We start from the raw sequence: 18,258 nt of genomic DNA, 5'->3' as shown, positions 1-18,258 counted from the left end.
AGTATTTTTTTAATTGATGACTTCATGAGCTTCTTTAATGATAAAATTCTAACTATTAGAGACAAAATTCATCACCTCCTGCCCTCAACAGGTGCCAATTTATCCCCAAACACAGGAAACAGCTGTTAAACCTGATATATGTGTAGGCTGAAGAGATGTTGAATGAAGTTCAGTAATGGTACTTGCATATACAGCTACATGCATCACAATCATCCCATATTCATCACCCTAACAGTTATCTTTAATTAATTCACCGTATCTCTAGGGAGTTTCTTTCGGTCTCTGCTGAGAATTAAGAGTTGAAGGCCAAATCCTTATCTGCCTTTCCTCCCTGGACATTCTCTCTAAAGTTACAGTGACTGAGTCCCATACCTCACCTTTGATAATACCTGTTAGGAACATTTTCACACAGGAAGCAGAGATCATAAAGTCTTACAATGAGCTTTTGACTATAAGGCAGTGTAACATAATCTGAAGACAATAACATAAGTGTATATGTTTCCATTTCAATGACAATGCCCCCATTCACAGGACACAAGGGGTCACTGAATGGTTTGATGTGTATGAAAATGATGTAAATATTAATATATTCTATGACCTTCACAGTCACCAGATCTCAACCTATTTGAACATCTATGGGAGATTTTGAGCTGATGTGTTAAACAGCGCTCTCCACCACCATCATCAAAACACCAAATGAGGGAATATCTTTTGGATGAATAGTGTTCATCCCTCCAGTAGAGTTCAGAGACTGTAGAATCAATGCCAAGGAGCATTGAAGCTGTTCTGGTGGACCAACACCTTACTAAGACACTTAATGTTGGCTTTTCCTTTAATTTGTCACCTGTCTGTATGTATAGCATGTTTGTGTGTGGCTTAAATTTAGTCAACAATTAGGTAATTATTCATCAACATTGTAGCACTTATAACAGGGATCAAACATGAACAGTGTCTCTAGTTTCTAAGATATCAGAAAATAATTTTGGGGGTAAATTGAACCATTGACTCTACTTGCCCCAACATCACTGGCACGTTTTACCCCACAACCTCCATTTTGACAAAACTGTTTCACACAGTGGCTCAGATCCACAGTTATGCTGAGTTTATTACCTTGTTTTGTAGCTTACATTGACTTAAATTAACATGTAATAATGTCTAGAACTTATCTATTTTTTTTTAATTAAGATACAAGACTGATAACTTTAGTAATGATAAGATAAAGGGGGTGGCTCATTTTACCCACTGGCTCTATTTACCCCGTTCTCCCTTATTATAGGAATGATGTTCCATCAGTGTGACCAATTACATCATGAGTGACAGAATAATAATTATTTATTTATCCCATGTGTCCAAAGCTTCATACAGATTGTTTAAATATAAACTGAGATTACACATTATGTGCAATAAAGATTTAAGTGCAGGAGCTGCTCTAACAAACTGACAGCTGTCATGTCTGCACAGAGTCACAGAGTTAAAACAGGAGGACATGAAGAGGTTTTATTCTGAGCTGAGGATGAATTCATGCTGTGTAATATTTGAATGTGATGGCAAAAAACGCTGTTCAAATAACTGACATGCATAAAAGTGGTAATTTTAGAAAGTCTTGAGTAACTACACTAATATCCAACCAGGATTTAGATTCTGATAGATAGTAAACCTCCACTAATGAATGCGCTTTGATACGGACTGAATGAATGAGGAAATGAAACAGTGTGTCTGGCTCTGTAAGAGGGAGGAGACAGATAGAAACTCAGGGTTTGTTGAAGAAAACCTGCCAGTGAGCAGGTTAACTTTACAGAGTCAGTTACCATGGTAACTGACCCAGAGTTTAAGTTAACTCTCTTTCTGGAACTGAAAACCTGGAGTTTCCCTCATCTCAGGGCCCAGGAAAACTACTTGTGGAACAGGAATGAAAGTACCAACAGCAGCTGATCATATTTATTGATAAAATAAAAATGACCGAATCATGAATCAGTCACAAAAAAACAAAACAAAACAAAAAACACTCGTCACTCTATTATTTTTCTTCATAAGCCAAAAGCCTTTTTCTTTATTCTTTTCCATCTCAAACTTGTCTCAGCTCCTTCAGGACAATATGACGTCACACAGCTGTGTGTCTCCTGTAAAATCATCTGGAGCCTGAAAAGGCCGTCAGACTGTCACAAGCTATATTTATTCTGCCGGATGCAGCTGTTTTTATTGCCTTTTTACATCAGTTCTGTTCTTTCAGTAATTAACAGGTTTAAATTGTCTATTTGTGTCTTATTCTGTGACAGCCAGACACTGCTATAAATCTATAATCAAATGATAAAACATTGGAGCAGTTATCAGGTGTTTTTCTTCCAGCTATCTCTATGTAGAAATTATTAAGTAACAGTTTAAAGTGTTAATTAATTTTAAGTTTAAACTGTTACTTAATCATTTCTACATATTAATAACTGACTTCTACATATTTGACAGTTGAGGTGTGTCATCAGTAGTTGTCTTCTCTTCAAAATGAACTGAACTGAGCAAAATGGAGAAGAAAACAAATGTAAACATTACATGCAAGTATAAAATAAACAGCCGCAGGACAGTCGTCTTGTTTGAATAAACTTCACTGGAAGAGTTACTGGACAAAACTGACAGGGGCTCTGCACTTACAGTCATTGTGAGCACCACGTTGTGGTCGGTCAATTGATCTGTACAGTGTGCACTGATGAACTAGAGTAACCCCTTCAAAGTAATGAAAACATATTCTACGAAAATACTTGAAAACACATGCTTGAAGTGCAAACCATAACAAGCTTCATCTACACTAAAAACAGCACATCTCACTCAATTCATATTTATATGAACCTCATGCAGGATGACAAAAGAAAATCTATCCATGTTTCTCTCTCTTTCACGTAGTGGAATCAGGTCAAACTTTTAATTTGTACAATACATTCCTTGCCGCTGTCACCAAGTGCTTGCTCATGCGGGAATGTTGGGTCTCTGTAAATTAAAGAGTATGGTCTAGACCTGCTCTATGTGAAAAGTGCCCTGAGATAACTTCTGTTATGATTTGGCACTATATAAATAAAAATGACTTGACTTCACTTCGGTTTATGACCAAATACCTGAAAAGCTAAGAACATTCATAAACACTGGAGAGTCCTGCAGATACAGTGATGAAATTAACTATATGTAACAAACTCTTTGAATTTGCAGTGGGGCCAGTGCAACTAGAGCACGTACACATGGTCAAAAATGTATCATGACACAGCACAACCTATGTTGACCTGACGAGTTAAAACCCTTAAAATAACATGTACTCCTTCCCCCTCATAAAAAATTCCTGAATCTATGAATGTGCAAATGTATTTCGTTTCAGAAGTTTAACTGCTGGGCATAAGATGTCAGTGTTTGTGCACTGGAGGCTTCAAGTTTCCACATCACACTTGTGTAAGTTGAATACTGGACCAGGATTAGCTTCCAAACTATTTGTGATGTCACAAATCCTGCTTGTAGACCCGCCACTTAAAATTAGATTTTCAATGAGCTCAGAGAAACTTTCTACTTTCAGCAGGTGAATGTGAAAACAGCCTTCTAGTGTCAAACTCATACATACGTACATCATGCTGGGGAAGGGTGATGTTAAGAATATTTATTGCATCTCATTATTGCAAGTCTCCTTCAACACACTCGTCATTCTACAGCATCCATTAATAAGCAATTCATACAGTAAGACAAACAAAACCAAAAAAGAAATTCAAGGTCCTAACATTAAAAATTATTGTACAATTATACACAGTGTCTCAAACTATTCTCATTCCCCGAGGGAATCAGAGAGTTGATATATAATAAATCAGGGCTAATGCAGTACATGAAATCTATTGGCTGACAGGAAGAGCTGTTTCACTTGTTTACTTTAAGTTGTATAATAAGCAGACATTTGACAGTAAAACCTTCTATAGATCAATAAAAGATGCACAGATTAAAGTTAATACATTTCAATAAAACAAGAGCTAGGGCCTCTAGTCACATAACTGCATAACTCTGATGACTTGTGATGATATAACATGGTAAAAGAAGGTATTCCCTGTGTGCAAAGACAACGTCTGAACAATACAGAGCCAGCTGAGAAGAAGTTAACTCCATAAATATTCTAAATATACTATTTGACATTATAAATAACTTTTTTTTAAAATTTACTATAATTCAAATATTACTGATTTGACCTTTACCTATGTTGTTTTAATGAGGTTTTAGACTTGACTTGAAATTTAAACTTGAGGCCTTTAGGTACCAATATTATTTAATAATAAACCATGACCCATTTATATATTAAGAAGCTTGCTTAAGACACATGTTGTAAAGTGCTTTGTGTACATACAGTATATTTACAAAACTTTTTTTTTTTATTGGGCCAACATCACTATTTTACAGAGAACGTACCCAATGACTGAAGCAGAGTGAAACAGTCGAATTTGTATATTTGGTCACAATCACCATCGCCTGAAACACATAACAGGAAAATCCACCCACAACAGAACTGCTTAAGAAACCTCATCTAGTATCTGTGCTGGAAGTTTCTGCTGGTATAAAGGCTGTTCAGTGTTCGCTACAGTGATGGTATGTAAGCAAGTAAAGGCCAAAATAATTTGAATGTTACAAGCAACAAAAAGATAAGATTCAAATCTTCATGGCCTGGACAAAAAAACAAAAACAAATCAGATACAGATAGCAATAACATACAGTACTGAGTTCTGTCTGTGTGTGGATTTTCATTCAAACTGAACGGGGCTCATGATGGATTTTCAATGTGAAAACTCAAGACAAACTGATTTTGAATCCTAAGGGATCAGAATGTCCATGGTCATACATTTCCTCAGAGGAAGAATAATTTAGGCACAAAACTGCCACCAGTGTACACTCAGGATAATTGTTTTACCCTCAGCTGCCACCTACTGTTGTTTCATGGATAAAGAAACTATCTAGGTGGCTGCTTGTCTTACAAACTGGTAGACATTTTGTCAGATGGAGAGCTGGGATAGTTTTTCTAATTTATTTTTGCTTAAAAGTTGTTTGATGTTTCTGATCCTTCTTGACTTCTGCATCCAGTCCACATTTTTGGCAATTCAACGGTCTATCGTGGCTTTACTTTGCCAGTGTTAAACCTGTCTATTGTTGTTTTAAGAAGATAAAAAAAAAAAAAAAGACAGCAGTGTTGCTTGGATACATCTGGACCTCTTAGCACTGCTGTCCCAGATTCTGTTTCAACAGGGTGGTTCCAGTCCTGTTGATATGAACATGAATATGTTTTGTTCATTCTTGAGTGGGCAGCGGCAGACATCTTCCTTTTCCTTCCACCAACTTTTCAAGTGTGACTGAAAACATCTCCATAGATTATTGTTCCTCACTGAATAAGAAAAATAGAGTCTGCTGTCTCTATCAATTGTCTGTCCGAGTTGATCAGTTGGCCATACCCTGAGGAGCCTCGGGTATGAGAGAGGAGAAGAAAGTTTTGAAGAAAACCCAGGCCGTCCACATGACTGACACCCTGTGAGGAGGCACTAAAACTGCTGTCATTGGTCCTTGTCCGTCTGCTTCCTCTGCTGCTGCAGCAGGCTCCTCCCCTTGTCTGTCAGCAAGCTCTTCGGCCTGAAGAGACAGGACACAAAAGTGTTTCTTCAGAAACAAGTACAAAATTTCAAAGAAATTAACTGAGAGAGGCCTACTGAGCATACTAGGGGACTTATGAAGGCTTTGCAAAACAAGCCTTTGACTTAAAAGTTAAACGATTCAAGGTAAAGGTCTTAGGTTAAATCTGGGAGATGGTTTTCTTACAGGATTTGGGTTCCTGTTCTCATTCTGCTGGTTGTGCTGGTCCTCTGGGGGCTGCAGGTGGTTGGGTCCTTGGACCTGTGCTCGCCTTCTGAAGGGAAACCAGCCAGTAGTGTGTCTGTAGAGCAGAAAAACAGAAAAACACAAATAATTTAATACCCATGTAAAAACAAACGAAAAAAAAGACTTAATGCCATGTGAACAGTGATGAGCAAGTTCTGAAGATCTCCAAAAGATGTTCTTAGGTTTTTAAGTTATCAACCAGCTTTAAATTAAAACCCATGCACTAACTTTTGAGGCGAGTGCTTCTTTAAAAGATAAACTAAAGCTTGTAATACCAAAACTGAGGCAAAGCTTTATTTCCTCTACATGACTACACGCTGATAGGAAGTTATGTCAATCTGTAAAACTCATGTCACCCAAACAATGAATAGCACTCTCTCTAACACTTGGGGTCACCAGTGCACAAAGTTAGTTAGTGGAGCTTTCCAGTAAGCAGTCTAGAGCTCAATAGCACCGTTTAATAGAAACTGTTACAGCTCATTTAGCAGCTACAACCAAACTGAGCATGTTGAATTGTCTCCTTGATGATGACATTAGTACCAAACTAGAAACTACCTTTCTGTGTACAGCACACGATGCTTCTACTGAAGACTACAACATATGACGGAATCAATGGTGTTATAAAAAGGTTTGTCTGCATTTGTGTGAGATTTGTGTTACTCTATGGTAAGTCACATAACTGCATATTTATATGTTTTAGTTAACCTGCATTCACTGGTAGTTTGTCCACTCTGTGGCAGCGTAACATAGTGTAAACACAACACTGATATATAATCATCTTGTAAAGTTGATATGGCAGACAGTTGTCTATTTACATATCCTGCAGACATCTAGTAATACTAGTATGGATGCTTTTCATTTGGCTAACGTGTCTCCTTGCTACAGACAATTTAAACCTGTTAATTACTGAAAGAACGGAACCGACATAAAGGAGCAATAAGAACAGCTGCAGCCCACAGAACATGTTTAAATAAAATATAGCTTATTTAGTTTGGCTTATTTTAGTTTAGTCAGGCTCAGGATGAATTTATAGGAGACGGACAGCTGTGTGACGTCATATTCCTGAAGGAGCTGAGACATAGGCCTACTTGAAATGGAAAAGAATAAAGGCTTTTGGCTTATGAAGAAAAAATAAAGTTTCAAGAGTGTTTTTTTATTGATTTTCATTTCTTAGTATATCTTGGTGCTTTCATTCCTTTTCCACAGGTAGTTTTCCTGATCTGCTGTATTACAATCACCTATATTAATATTACTATCGTACATCCGACAACAGCCTGACTGTTTACTGTTCCGTTAGATCAGCTGACCAATCAATAAAGACATTTGATCAAAGGGGTGTTGTGGTAAAAAATTTCCTCATAGGATACACCTGTGGTTTGTCACTCTGAGCTCCTACAGGAGCCTCATCGCTCCTCGTCTCCTCTGAGGTACATATAAGGGACTGGAAGATCCTCCATGATGGCGGAGGCAGAATGATTTCGGGGTCACAGCCAGAGGATGGAGGAGCGAGGATGGAAGGAGGAAGCATAACTTAGCCAAATGAAAAGCACCCTATTCATATAAAGTCATGTTCCTGGCCCTCTAAATTTCTTTTGGTCTTCACCCACCAGTAGTAACATATCTGGCTCTTTAGCTGCTAAATGCTTCACTATGTTCACCAGCTGGTGTCTGTCAGGGTACAGCGGGTTTACATTGATTAGAGTGAGTTTACATAACTGCATGTTGAGATTTGTCGACATTTTTGTATTGTATAATTTATATTCATATTTTGGTGTTCATATCTTACCACTTGTTTTTGCTATCTGAGTGAAGAGACGTGTAACTTTTTCTGATATTGATGTGCTTTGTTGAGCCACATTTTCTGTTCTGTGGCCTTAAACTGTTTGAATAAATACTGTAATTTGCATCTGGTCTGACTTTTTTTATGATTTGCCAGCTTGAAAACATATTGTCTTTTTCCAAATCCCTTCTAGATGTACAGTTCTTAACTTCTTGGTTTGCTTTGTCACTACTAACTGGTGCAATGTGTTGAAATGATGACGACTAACATCCAGTGTACATTCAGAGAGCAAGTTGTCAAGCTGAGGAGAGAGGGATTATGAAAGGTTGATTGACTGACAGATGAGGAGAGTGAGAGTGAGGGAGGAGGACTGAAAGAGACCTCTGCTGTTTATGTTTCTTAACATTAACCTTTCCATTGTTGCTGATGAGTAATCATTAATCAAATGCATACTGAGTGTTATGTGCCATCAATGGGTCAGGCTGCGTCCTTTGGACACAAACACACCTTTCCACTCTTTCATATCTAGCAGTTACAGTCAATTTAATTTCTCACATTACATTTTTTCCACATTTTTCTCTCTCTCTCTCAGAGAAAGAGTCTCAGCAATACCTTCTGTATGCTTCTAAATTCATTTAATCCTTGGCAGATGAATGGAATAAGTATGAAAGTATGTGTGTGTGTGTGTGTGTGTGTGCAGGGGGTTGAAGGTTATGTAACAGCAGAGTGTGAGACTCTGACATGTGAAGGAAAGGAACAAGATGGCCTGACCTGATGATAACAGCAGTGTTGATGTTGTGTAGCAGGCTGTCAGATGGACTCTGTTGCCAACTTTGACTCATTTCAACTGTGTCACCTGAACATGAGCTGCGACTTGCCATGGCAACTGACTGTGTTACTGTCAGTACAGTAGGCCATATGAATGAATTAACTAACTTATGATAATTACCTTCATCTGGAACAACAGTGACACCAAGACATAGAAAATGAACTAAATACACATCCTCATGTTAGGTCAGTTCAACTTATCAAGACAGAGTGGATGGAAACTGCAAGATTGACAAGAATTCAGATTATATGATCACCATCAATCATTATCTTTGAAACTGTCGAATCCTAGTTCTGGTATTTAAATATTATATATATTAAATATTATTCAGTTACAGAAGCTAAATTTTCTGTGACAACTGTCAGATAGCATGTCAACTTTCCATGAGACTGGTGTTCAATAAATAAATGTGTTATTGACTAATTAATAGTAATAAAGGCCAAATAAACTGCATAGAAAGGCTTCTTTTGACAAAATACCTGCTGATTATTGCATTAAACATACTCTGATGGGGATAAAAACTAACAAGCAAATTAACACAAAAAACATAAGAATACTGCTGTATAGAGCTAAAACAATACAATTAGTTAAGTAGTAAATCAATAGAAAATTAATCAGTGACTATTTTGATAACTGTTAGTTTTCAAGCAAAAATGTCAAACATTTGATGCTTCCAGCTTCTCAAATGTGAAGATTTTCTGCTTTTCTTTATCATATATGACAGTAAACTGAATATCTTGCTGGTCAGATAAAACAAGCAATTCTAATATGTCACCTTAGACTCTGGTAAATTCAAAAAAACATTCTTTACTGGGATCTGACATTTTATAAAATGCTCCAGTTCCAGTAAGTGTTGGTGAGTTTAAACAGTGGCACTTTACTGAATTTGACTGACTTGATTATAGGTCTGCTGTCATGTCTCGCTCCGTGAAGTTGTAAAATCTGCATATATTCCCAAGCATCCCCAGAAAATGTGCAGACACTTCATATTAAAAAAAATCTAATTTAAAATTCTCAGGATATTCCAGGATCAGTGCCAGGCCTGGACAAACTGTGCTTTGATAAGGAGGGAAGTGGAAAGTGCTCTGTATGCTCTGTGTTACTTTAGCAGCTGTTATTCAAGGGTGGCGGCAGGATCTCCTCCCCTTGGTTACCAAACAGTGGAGGTTTGCCCTTGATCATGTTGTTTTAGCTTGAATTCAGGACAAGTAAATGCAATTAAAAGTTGAAAATGACCTACCTTTCAACAAATTATATTAGATCTTGGGAAGCTTGTGAATGAATACGTTTTCTTCCTTGTTTACAGGCTTTTTGGGTAATTTGAATAAGAACTTCTTTAAGGAAGTGAGTAACCACATCCTGCTGAGTCGCACAGGTGGAAAGTCAAACAACAAGCTGAGATACTCAACCACAATGATATGGTTTATCATACAAATCAAATTCTCTTACTGTTACTGCAACAAACAATCATTGTTATATATCAACACATTTTTCAATTAATCCATTCATTGTTTAGTTATATTTTACCCAAAGATACTTCATTTGCATTTACTTTCATCTAGTTTCAAAGGTTTGTATCCTGCAGGCTGAGCTCTACATATATACAGTCATCAGAGTGCAGCCTTTCCTGGACAACTCAAAAAAACCTCCTTTAGACCCTTGAGTTGTTTTAAATTATTAATGTGGCATATTGAGGGCTTGCCCTTGCTTTTGAAGGGCTTTTGGATGAAAGGGTCTGATAAGCTTGAAGATTACAGCGAAGTGCTCAACGCACAACAGCACAGAAGCTGAGGTCTGTTCAGAAAGCAAGTTTAAAGATCCCCATCTGTCACGATTTAAGATGGATAAAAATACTCTGCTTTGAATAATAATTTATGGGATTTTGTGAAATAATAATAATTTGTCTCAATAGTATTCAATGGCTATATTTCAATGTGTAGTAAATTTTCACTGAAATACTGTTAAAACATATTAAGACTATACGCAGCCTATTTAAAAACAAACAAACAAAAAAATCACATTTAAACTACCTTTAGTCCAGTTTTAAAGTTTTTTTTAGTTGCACCACAAACCTGCTCACTCTGAAACATTGACATATAATCTCTTATATGATGTGATAAGTCACACCATGACAATGAGATGATTACTCATTGATCAGTGTCTTATGTGTGTAACGCGCCATGTTTTTTGTTTATATTTAAACACAGAATACTAAAGTTATGTGCAATAAACATTTCAGTGCGCAACTCTTCTGACAACCTGACCGAAATCTTAATGTGCGTGCTGTCACATTAAAAAAACAAAAACACTTCCAAAGAAAAACAAGAGTATTTGAATGTGAGGACAGAGATCGTGTTTCAAAGAAATGACTGATGCTGATGAATGCATAAAAATTGGAACGTTAGTAAAGATAGTCCCTGTGTGACACACTAATATCCAACTGGGATTTTGATCTCCCAAATGAATGCACTTTGATATGGACTGTATCACTGTGTGAGAAACTCAGTGTTTGTTGCCAGAAAGCAAGTTAGCTTCACAGAATAAGCTCCCATAGTAACCGACCCAGAGTTACAGGAAGTGAAATCATGTCACGGAACCTGAAATCTTTGGTGTTATACACTAAACCTGTTTTCCCTGTTTAGAGTCTGCAGCAAAGGAACAGACTGTTAAGTATGAGTGTGTTTACTCTACACATCTGCTCGCTTCCTTTAACAAACCATAGCTTATTTGCTTAGACAAGGATGTCACAAGACAGAGTATTAAGTTCTGTACATAGAGGGAGTGTGAAATGTAAAGCATCATAGTTGTTTGAGCAGACTGGACTTACAGGTACATGAGGAGGAGGGTGCTCATCACCAGCAGAAATCGACTCAGGTTGGAGTTGAAGTACACGATCATGAGCAGGACGCCAAATCTTGCGGCGGAATACAACCAGTCCAGCCAATCCCGCTCCACGTCCTCCTCGTCCTCCATTACGGGCCCGCCCTGTGCGTTCATCCGCATGTTCTGGTTGGCCGCCCCAGGGTTGATGAAGGCGCCATCCTGCGCTGGGTTCTGATTTGCTGGCAGGTTGTCGATGGGGTTCTGATTGGCTAAGGGGGCTGGGACAGGTACCTGGTGGGCGGGAACAGGAGGGTACTGGCCAACGGTGGCAGCTGGTGCCGAGGGAGTGGTGCCTGCTGCTGCCAAAGCTGCATGACTATTATCGGAAAACAAGACAGACATCAAGAATATGAGAAATCAGACGGATATACGCACAAGCCTCACTACCACAATGAGATTACAAAGATAAAGAGAGCGCTCATACCAGTAACAAAAAAGTACAAAGTGTGAACTGAAACTCACTATTGCATGTAATACTGTCTAGCGTAGACATGCTGGAGCCACAGCAGCTGCTGAGGGCTGTAAAGGGAGTAGTTAGGAAAGGCTGGTTGGGTCATCTGTGGTGCTCCAGGCCTGCAGGGAGAAACAGAGGGACTGTTAACAACTGTTCAACACTTACATTCATCCAATGCCAGTATGAAGTGAAAGTTATGTGATAAACAGTGCAGAGAAATAACAACGAAAGATGACACACATGTTTCTTTATTTACACTTCTCTAGTTATCAGAGGGGACTCTATTCATCGCCTCACGCTATGTGGGGATCCTGCTGTTAAACTTCACAGCACATCATATGATAAAAACGCATCTTGTTTAACATTATATAGACTACGAACACAGGTCTCAATTTCATTTTGAGAAAATAATTGCAATTTAAATTGCAGCCGTACTACTAGTCAGAAAATGGCAATGCAGAGATTTTCCCCTCAAATTGCTAATAAAATGTTTCTGTTAAGCTGAAGCATCTTCCTGGGTGCAAATCAATGATGTGTTTCTAGAATCATTCGTCATGCCCTCTTTCACTTCCCCTTGGTGCTTGGTGATGTGGCGACTTGCAGAGCGACGGTTTGAAAATGAAACACACTCGAGCTTGACAAGGTCTAATAATTGATGATAATAAATTATGGTTAAAACTACTTTTTGAGGAATTAAGTTTACTGATACTTAACAGTATATATATCATCATTATATAATATCAGATTACAAGGCGTTCTGGGTAATATGTGACCCTAAAATAATGAAATGTCACTCAAAATGGTGCCAGGGATTCCACCGAGGGGAAGTGCAGAAGGGAACTCAGTGAGGGCTTTATTAACATTATATATGACTGGAAGATGGGACATTTACTTGTCAAGGGGAACACTGAATATGATTTGGTTGTTAAAACAGAGGTTGTATCTCCGAAAAGTGAACTTTTCAGGAACTAAAAAAACAGCCTTGCTTCAAACTTGATGATTCAAATTGATGATTCATTTTTAAAGGGTTTTATGAGACTACAAGTTTAAATGACCAAATCTGGAACTCTGACCGGGATGATATGATCCAGTCTTAAGTTAGTCAAATTTGATTTCATGCAGGTTTTTTGCTGTTTTCACTGAACACACCCAAACTGCTGAAAATGATGTCTGGTCATTGTTATTGAAGCTTTAAATAAACTTCAACAGACAAACAATTTCTTCCACTTTGGCTTACACTGCAGCAGCAGCAGGCCACGTAGGACTTCCTGGAGGGGATGCTGGGGTCTGTGTGTGAGCTGGTGTGGCAGCTGAAGTTGAAGACATCTGCCTCCTCTGCCTCAGCTCTGGTGTGCTGGGAGTCTGGGCTGTGGAGGAGCTGCTGGGTGAAGCAGAGGCTGACATAGGCCTTGGACTGGAGGGATGTGGCTGTTCTGTCTCATTGGTCTGAAAAAACAAACAAACAAACAAAGAAAACAAGGAGAGTTTGGAATTGTTTAAAATTTGAGCAACATCTATCACTCATCACTACAGCAAATCTACGATAACAAGACAAGTTTGTAGAGATGCGTTTTTACTCTTAGGATGTGCAACCACTTGAAGATTTTGCAGTAATAGAAGGAGCGAGTTATCTTTAGCTTAACTTTTGATCTCATATCTGTCACTGACTTCTGAAAGACGCCAGCTGAAGTGAAACGGTTCCGCTCTGTGGTGGGATGGTAATGAGGCGCACCTGTCAGTCCCCGAGTCTGACTTATGAGAAATAGCTGAAGCTCCTCTTGATTCCTCAAAAAGCTGATTTGGGTCTCACACTTGATCATAGATTAGCAAAAACCTGTTTGTTGACAGATTCCTGAGTTTACATTCAGAAATGTTTGAACCAAAGCAGATGGAGTGTATATTATACTGCTAACCCTGATCTGGATTCATCTATAAGTGGCACACAGCCACATTATATCATTACATAGTAAAAACAAGGTGTAGGAATTGCATTTATAATATTTCAACTCGTTTGAAGTTAGATATTTGACTTTATTTGGGATACACAGGTAAACTGCACATAGGGAAGGTGAATATGATTTAAAGCTAACAAACAATGGATAAACACTGCTGACTGGAGCTCACACTGAAACCAGCTGCTTTGCTTACAAGTTAAAAATAAAACCAACAGGAGTTTCACTGAACACTCATCTGTTTCATTGACCCCGTCACTGCGGGTTAAGAGAAAAAAAAAAACACTCCTGTAATACTTTGCATGTCATTAGACCAGAGATCCCACCAGGTGACCTGATTATAGAAGGGGTCATGATCATGACAATTTATGACATTAATTTAACACATATAATGTCAAATCTACCCACTGAATTTCCTGTGAAGCAGTTTCAATAAAACATATTTTGTGCAAATACTACCCAGGTTCTGAGGGAAGTTTAATATGAGCAGTTAAATGAGATTACATAAAATATGAGAAAACATTATCACTTCTCACCTTTGGTCTAGCTCCCAGTGGTCCTTGGGGTACATTCCTAACTGCAAACACCAGGTGCAGTGTGGGAATGGAGTCCGTCTGAGAAAGCAGAGATAAAGGTTTGATTAGAGAAGCCATGTGCTGAAACACATGGATACATTCAAGCCAGAGTAGTGCAGCAAACAGGATTAAAGCTATTGAACGTGTTAGACTGAGTATGATATAAGTCACTACAAAAGCTTAAAACAACAACGTTGCTCTCCCAGTGACAACAATAGCAGGTCAGTCTGACATCTAAACACAACAGATGGTTTGGTTGATAGCCTTTTGAGGACTGTGGATGTTTTTCAGTGGTGGAAATGTCTCACAGCTGGTCCTATCTCATCTCCAGTAATATCAGCCTCTGCTGGGATTCACACACAAAAAGCAGGAACCAGAAACATGAAATATTACACTGTACTGGTTTTGAACAGAACAACAACCCTTTCACATGCCATGGAAATCCTTCTGTCTGCCATTTATTATCAGGCAAAATGATGGTGAGAGAAGTTCAACTTCTCCAGCCAGTTTGACGCCAGTTTAATGGCTGCATATAATCAACTTGTGAGGTTAAGTGTGTTCTCATTCTCTACAAAGAGTGGCAAAGTACTGTTTGTAGGCATAGCCATGTGCACTTGCAGTCTAACACATACCTGTCTGAAGAGATCTTTAATGTGCAGATGGTCAGGCAGCAGTTTACCAGCATAGATCAGCCTCTGGTCACTCACAGCCTGAAGTAAACAAACAAGAAGAAAACCTTGACATGAGTGTGCTGACTGAATGACCAAATTTTATCTGAACAGCAGTTTGGTGATGCTCCTGCAGATGAACCTTGAGGAATGTTTTATACTGCCTGTGCCTGTCTTTTTGGGTACAAATCTTAAAACATGAAACAGTGTTTCTTTCCAAATGGCAAGGCCAGTGTATTTATATACCACAAGTCATACTATACATACACCAAGGCTGTTTTCAAGGTTTTAAAGACAAGAAACAGTATTAAAGACACATTATTCACATAAGAACATAATTTATCTTTAAGAAAGTATTGAGTATAAAATACTAAGAATTTAAAAGTTTATAATAAACCAATAACTGCCACAATGATCAGTTATTTTCTTGGGTGATAACATACAGGTATGAATGTGACAGTTGTATACAGCTTTTGGTCTTTGCTGTCCTTTATACACTCGCTGTCCATAAACCAGTCAAAACTACACAATGATTTGCATCAAGTAGGTTCCTGATTGACTGTCTGCTACATTGCTCTTCACACAAAATGGGATCCTGTACACTAGAGCTGCAACTACTGATTATTTACCGTATCTATTAATCATCAGTTAGTTGGAAATAGTGAGCTAACTTTAACAAGAAGTGACTTTTTTCTGATATTTTATTTATCACAGCTTCCATCTGCATCACCAGCTTCCCACTGAAACACACATCCTCCTCTCTGGTCATCCGTCTGTCATCTCAGCTTCAGTCTGGATGGACACTGTGCCTTCAAGGCTTCAGTCTTCCAGAGAGGAGTGAAACTTTACAGCCACACATGCGTCAAAGATTCAAGTCCCCCTCCACTCAAAAATGTGTTTTGCTTTCACCATGTTAAGAATTTTAAAGTGGTAATTACACTTTTTGTGGAAATTCTATACCAGACACACATTATTGTTCCAAGCAGAATATTTTTATATCTTAATACATGTCTGGAAAGGATCTTAACGATTTCAGGAACTTGGTTGGCTGACTCACATTTGAATGGGTGCAGCTTATTCTGCCACTCAAACTTTTTTTCATCATCAAGCAGCATCCAAGCAGGACAACCCGACAGACATGCTTTATACAAGAAGTTAGAGTTAGATATTCCTGCAAGTCTAATACCTGGTGGGAAAAAGAAGAATAGTTACACCTGTGTGTAAACTTCCTCCACACTATCGTTCTGTCTGTTTATGAGGGGGACACAGTTATATAAATGGTCCTTCTTTGGGACTCACTAGAACAAATTCAAAATCCCATGATAGTTGCTGTGTAGGTTTTGTGTGACAGTTTAATTTCTACTGGTCACTCAGAAACGCAAAGAAGCCAGACAATAACATAACACAGCTAACATTAGCCAGCTAGGTAACTATCTGTCTCATAACTCACCGGTTTGGTTGGGTAGACAGCCGACAGATGTGTTTTTAGGTCCTTTACAGTCCAGTTCAGATAGACGCCATCGACGGTTTGGTCTTCCTGTGCCTGGTTGGGCGTTTTTATGAGAAGAGTAAGCGTCTTTTGTTGAGAATTACCCACATCCATTTTACACTCTCTGTCTCTGTCGTTTTTCGTCTCGCGTGTATGATAATACTGTTCACTCGCTACAACTATACTCGTCAAAATGAAACCAGAGTCTTTCAGCGACAAATGTTCACAGAGAAGAGAAAAACCGAAACGGACTGTCCCGTCAGAGGAGAAACTCGTCTCGAAGTGTCTGTGCTTGCTATCATACGGGACTTTAGCGAGGAGGAACGTTGTTGCCAAACACTCTGTGGCCGCCCCTGATTGGCTACAGTCATCTCGTGCTCAGACGTGGAGGCTCGGGGACTGGTCGTCATGTGAGCACGCGCAATTGTTAAATACCTATACAAAGATCGTCTATCAAGAAGATGAAGAAGAATATGACAACAATGAGAGCACCTATAGGCAGGAGGTGAGGGACCTATCCATATGGTTTCAAGACAACAACCTCTCCCTAAATACTGAGAAAAATAGGAGATAATTGTTGATTTGAGGAAGTCCAAAACTGCTCAGCCACTAGTTTACATTAACGATGTCACTGTTGAAATTGTGAATAACTTCAGATTCTTAGGCATTCAGATCTCAGACTCCCTCTCCTGGTCTCTAAACACCAGTTGTGTCGTTAAGAAGGCACAACAAGACTACTGCTACTTTCTGAGATGCCTTAAAAATATAGAATGTCACTTTCCACCAGGCTACCATAGAGAGCATCCTTACTGGAGGCATACTGATTTGGTTTGGCAATCTGACTGAGCAAGACCACAAACAACTGAGGAGGACAGTAAAAAACAGCTTCAAATATCACAGGAACATTACTGCCACAGATTCAGGACATTTACACCTGCTGCTGCAGGAGGAAGGCCTTAAGTATTATGGAGGCCACTCAGCACATGGTCTGTTCTCATTCCTTCCCTCAGGAAAACGCCTACAGAACATCAGAGCACGGATCAGCTGCCTCAGAGACTGTTTATACCCCCAGGCGGTTAGTTTACTGAACAGTAAGCACTTACATAACTCACAGTGATTTATTATTTGTGGGATTTCTTACTTATCGTTTTTGTTTTTATTTATTTCTTATTTATATATAGTTTAAAGGGCTGAGAGAGCCAGGGCAGATGCATTTCATTGCATTTGAATGTACACATGTACTTTTTAAATGTATATGACAGATAACTTGAACTTGAAGTTTGTCCACTCTGGTGCCATTTTGCCTGCTCTACTCATCTACATCTACATCTACTCCATCTCCCTCATTAGAAATTTCAGGATATGAAATACTTTCCATTGCAAAAGTTAAAAGTTAACTGTTGGCCACAAGATGTCTCCTACCTCACTGTAAAGTTTATTCTCAGTGTTTGTGCACTGGAGGCTTCAAGTTTCCACATCACACTTGTGTAAATTGCATATTGCACAAGGATTAGCCTCCAAACTATTTGTAATGTCACACATAGTTGTTCCCAGGCCCACCCCTTAAAACTGTTTTTTCAGTGAGCACAGAGAAACTTTCCACTGTCAGCAGATGAATGTGAAAACATCCTTTTAGTGTCAAACTCTGCACATCCATCATTCTGCACAGTGTGGTGCTCAAACATTAGACTGTAGGAACAAGAAGAAAAACATATTTTTGAGTGGTGGGGGACTTCACATGAACAAGTAAGAGAGAG

General features: G+C 38.6%; 1 protein-coding gene across 1 annotated transcript; it reads right to left on the bottom strand.

Annotated features, from left to right (window-relative positions):
- Positions 1-3,613: 3,613 nt before the first annotated feature.
- herpud1 (homocysteine-inducible, endoplasmic reticulum stress-inducible, ubiquitin-like domain member 1) lies at positions 3,614-16,890 on the bottom strand. The gene is made up of 8 exons (XM_044357112.1): positions 16,463-16,890; positions 14,977-15,054; positions 14,306-14,383; positions 13,055-13,263; positions 11,826-11,936; positions 11,308-11,679; positions 5,812-5,926; positions 3,614-5,625 (listed from the first exon to the last, which is right to left on the bottom strand). Exons 1-8 carry the CDS (start codon positions 16,613-16,615, stop codon positions 5,437-5,439), a joined length of 1,305 nt encoding a protein of 434 aa, XP_044213047.1. The 5' UTR covers positions 16,616-16,890; the 3' UTR covers positions 3,614-5,436.
- Positions 16,891-18,258: the final 1,368 nt, after the last annotated feature.

Source organism: Thunnus albacares, chromosome 7 (assembly GCF_914725855.1).
Source record: "Thunnus albacares chromosome 7, fThuAlb1.1, whole genome shotgun sequence".
Taxonomy (NCBI): domain Eukaryota; kingdom Metazoa; phylum Chordata; class Actinopteri; order Scombriformes; family Scombridae; genus Thunnus; species Thunnus albacares.
Note: the sequence above shows the minus strand (reverse complement) of the source record. Positions and strands in the feature narration are given on the sequence as shown.

Excerpts from the sequence above, each read along its gene's own strand:
- herpud1 (XM_044357112.1), bottom strand. The coding sequence starts at position 16,615 with ATGGATGTGGGTAATTCTCAACAAAAGACGCTTACTCTTCTCATAAAA. Across the intron at positions 14,384-14,976 it reads TTAAAGATCTCTTCAGACAG|ACGGACTCCATTCCCACACT; the intron begins GTATGTGTTAGA and ends CTGCTTTCTCAG. Across the intron at positions 11,680-11,825 it reads AGACAGTATTACATGCAATA|TCATGCAGCTTTGGCAGCAG; the intron begins GTGAGTTTCAGT and ends TTCCGATAATAG.